At 42.8% G+C, this 2,500-nt stretch overlaps 1 protein-coding gene across 2 annotated transcripts in view; it reads left to right on the forward strand.

The window, feature by feature from the left end:
• Nucleotides 1-2,500, forward strand: part of Nagk (N-acetylglucosamine kinase) — a 63,979-nt gene that overhangs the window by 51,445 nt on the left and 10,034 nt on the right. For both annotated transcript variants that reach the window (XM_086539838.1, XM_086539839.1), the window contains exons 4-7: nt 577-648; nt 738-807; nt 1,025-1,135; nt 1,593-1,716. In XM_086539838.1, coding sequence (XP_086395964.1) covers nt 577-648; nt 738-807; nt 1,025-1,135; nt 1,593-1,716 — 377 coding nt within the window. The remainder of the gene's footprint in view (nt 1-576; nt 649-737; nt 808-1,024; nt 1,136-1,592; nt 1,717-2,500) is intronic.

Raw genomic sequence — 2,500 nt, forward strand, 5'->3', positions numbered from 1 at the left:
TACTACTACTACTACTACTACTACTACTACTACTACTCCTTCTCCTCTTCCTTCTCCCCCTCTCCTTCTCCTCCTCCTTCTCCCCCCTCCTCCTCCTCCCCTCTCCTCCTCCTCCTCTTCCTCTCTCTCCTCCCCTCCCTTCTCTACCTCCCTCCTCACTCGCTTTCCTTTTCCCCTCTCTCCTCCCCTCCTCCTCTGCCTTCTCTCCTCCCCTCCTCCTCCTCTGCCTTCTCTTCTCCCCTCCTCCTCCTCCTCCTCCTCCTCTTCTCCCCTCCTCCTCCTCTTCCCCCTCCTCCTCCTCCCCCTCCTCTTCCTCCTCCTCCCCCTCCTCCTCCTCCTCCTCCCCCCCCTCCTCTTCCCTCCTCCCCCTCCTCCTCCTCCTCCTCCTCCTCCTCCTCTTCCTTCTACTCCTCCTCCTCCTCCTCCTCCTCCTCCTTCTACTCCTTCTACTCTTCCTACTCCTTCTACTCCTTCTACTCCTTCTACTCCTTCTACTCCTTCTCCTCCATCACCTCTTCGTCTTCTTCCACCTCCTCTTATCATTAGAATGGCTGAATAAGACATTCCACGTTTCAGGGCCTCTGTCTGAGTGGCTGTGAGGATGAGGAAGGCAACCGTGACATGGCAGCAGCTCTCATGAAACGTTACCACCCCACCGTTCTACCACCACCGAAAATGGACCCCCCACGGCGCCCATGGTCGTAAAATCCTCTCATCCGAAGAAACACAAAACACCGCCGGCCCTCGCCCGTAATGTGATCGTTTCTTCAGACACCAAGGGCTCCATCGCAACTGCCTGTCAGAATGGTAAGGTCTCTGGTACTGTAAGAAGGGAAGGACTTTGATGCTATAGGGAGGGACTTCGTTAAGTGGGCAGATATTGATAGGCATTGATTTGGAGTAAGTCTTGTTTTATGTCGATCTTGGGTTCTTTGTTCATATAATCTAAAGCATGTCAGCAGTTATTTGTCTAAGAAATGGAGTAAGAAGAGGATAATTTGTGATAATTTTTCCCTCTCCTCAGGTGGTATCGTCCTTATCAGTGGCACAGGAAGCAACGCTCTTCTCCTGAACCCTGACGGCAACACTTACCGCTGTGGAGGCTGGGGTCATCTGCTTGGTGATGAGGGAGGAGGTTAGAGTTGTTCCAGATCATATGATAAATTGTGATAAACTGTGTGTCTTTGTTAGGGTCAGCCTTGTTGTCTGTAACTGAGGTAAATCATGACTTGTAAGCATCAAATCATGAAAATGAAATGAAAAATTACTCATGTCATAAATAGTAATTCAGCAGAGGAATTGCAGAGAGAAAAAACGCAAAGGAATAAGAGAGAGAAAACCGAATATGGTGTCTAAAATTAATATTATGGGTATGAGCTATGAATTAAAAGTGGATGTGAATGAATGGATGTCAGATAACTTGTCATTCCAAAAACTTAGATGTGAAAGAAATGACAGTACTTCTATAGACTTTTCTACATATCAGAGAGGTAATGTTTGTTCAATTTGAAACCCAAAGACACATTTTAAATCTTCAAAGAGAAAGAAGTATGTGGAAATAATGCATATCTGACAAAGTCTCCTTTCCACAGCTTACTGGATTGCTGCTAGAGCTGTCAAGTTGTTGTTTGATGAGGATGACAACCTGATTGATCCACCATTCAACACCTCCCAGCTGCGAGACATTGTTTACACTCACTTTGAACTGAAAGACAGGTATGCAGAGTACACTGTCATGGTAAAGATTTTGAGATCCAAAGATTTAGTTAATATCTTTTTCTGTTAAGTAACAGCTGCTTAAGCTTTTAGATAAGGTCAAATGTCTAATTGCTTGTGAATAGCAGTTAGTGTACTGTAATACATTCCTTTTTTCCGAATGCCAGAGTGTGGTTAAATGAGAGTGTCAGGTGACTTTTATTTTGTAGTATCTGGTGGATGTAAAGTAAGTTTTGTTGTATATGTTAAGTGAACTCTGGATTTCTTCAGGTTTTATCTATAATATCCTCTTGCGGTGGCAACCTTAGGGGACTGGCAATTAAGTAGCTTTCATTTGCTAAATTTTCTCATGGTATAGAAAACATTAATTATTTTCAAAAAATGAATTATTTTGATTAATATTTGCTTGCCTAGAATACCCCTAAGGCCACCACTATCTGTCCTTTATTTTCTACTTTTTCAATAGTTCACTTTGGTCTTGACCTAAGAAATAATGTATCTAATCTTCAGTGATGACTAAAGACACTGACCTGACCTTTTACAAAGTATAGAGGCATCAGTTATCACAGGAAGTTTTATTGAGGATATTCTTGGTGTTCAGATTGCTTCCTTCATTCAAAAGTGAGTGCATTAATCACTTTTGCAGGAAGTTAGGGATGATGCTTGTTAAAAAAGGATATTTGAATTCCTAGTCAAAATGTTAGTGTGTTTCTCCCTACATTCAGTACAGACATTTTTAAACGATCAATGATGTTATGAATTATACTCCCACATTTTCCCCATT

This window comes from Penaeus japonicus, unplaced genomic scaffold (genome assembly GCF_977035675.1).
Source record: "Penaeus japonicus unplaced genomic scaffold, GWHDUDI00000001_assembly GWHDUDI00000009, whole genome shotgun sequence".
In the NCBI taxonomy this organism is placed as follows: Eukaryota; Metazoa; Arthropoda; class Malacostraca; order Decapoda; family Penaeidae; genus Penaeus; species Penaeus japonicus.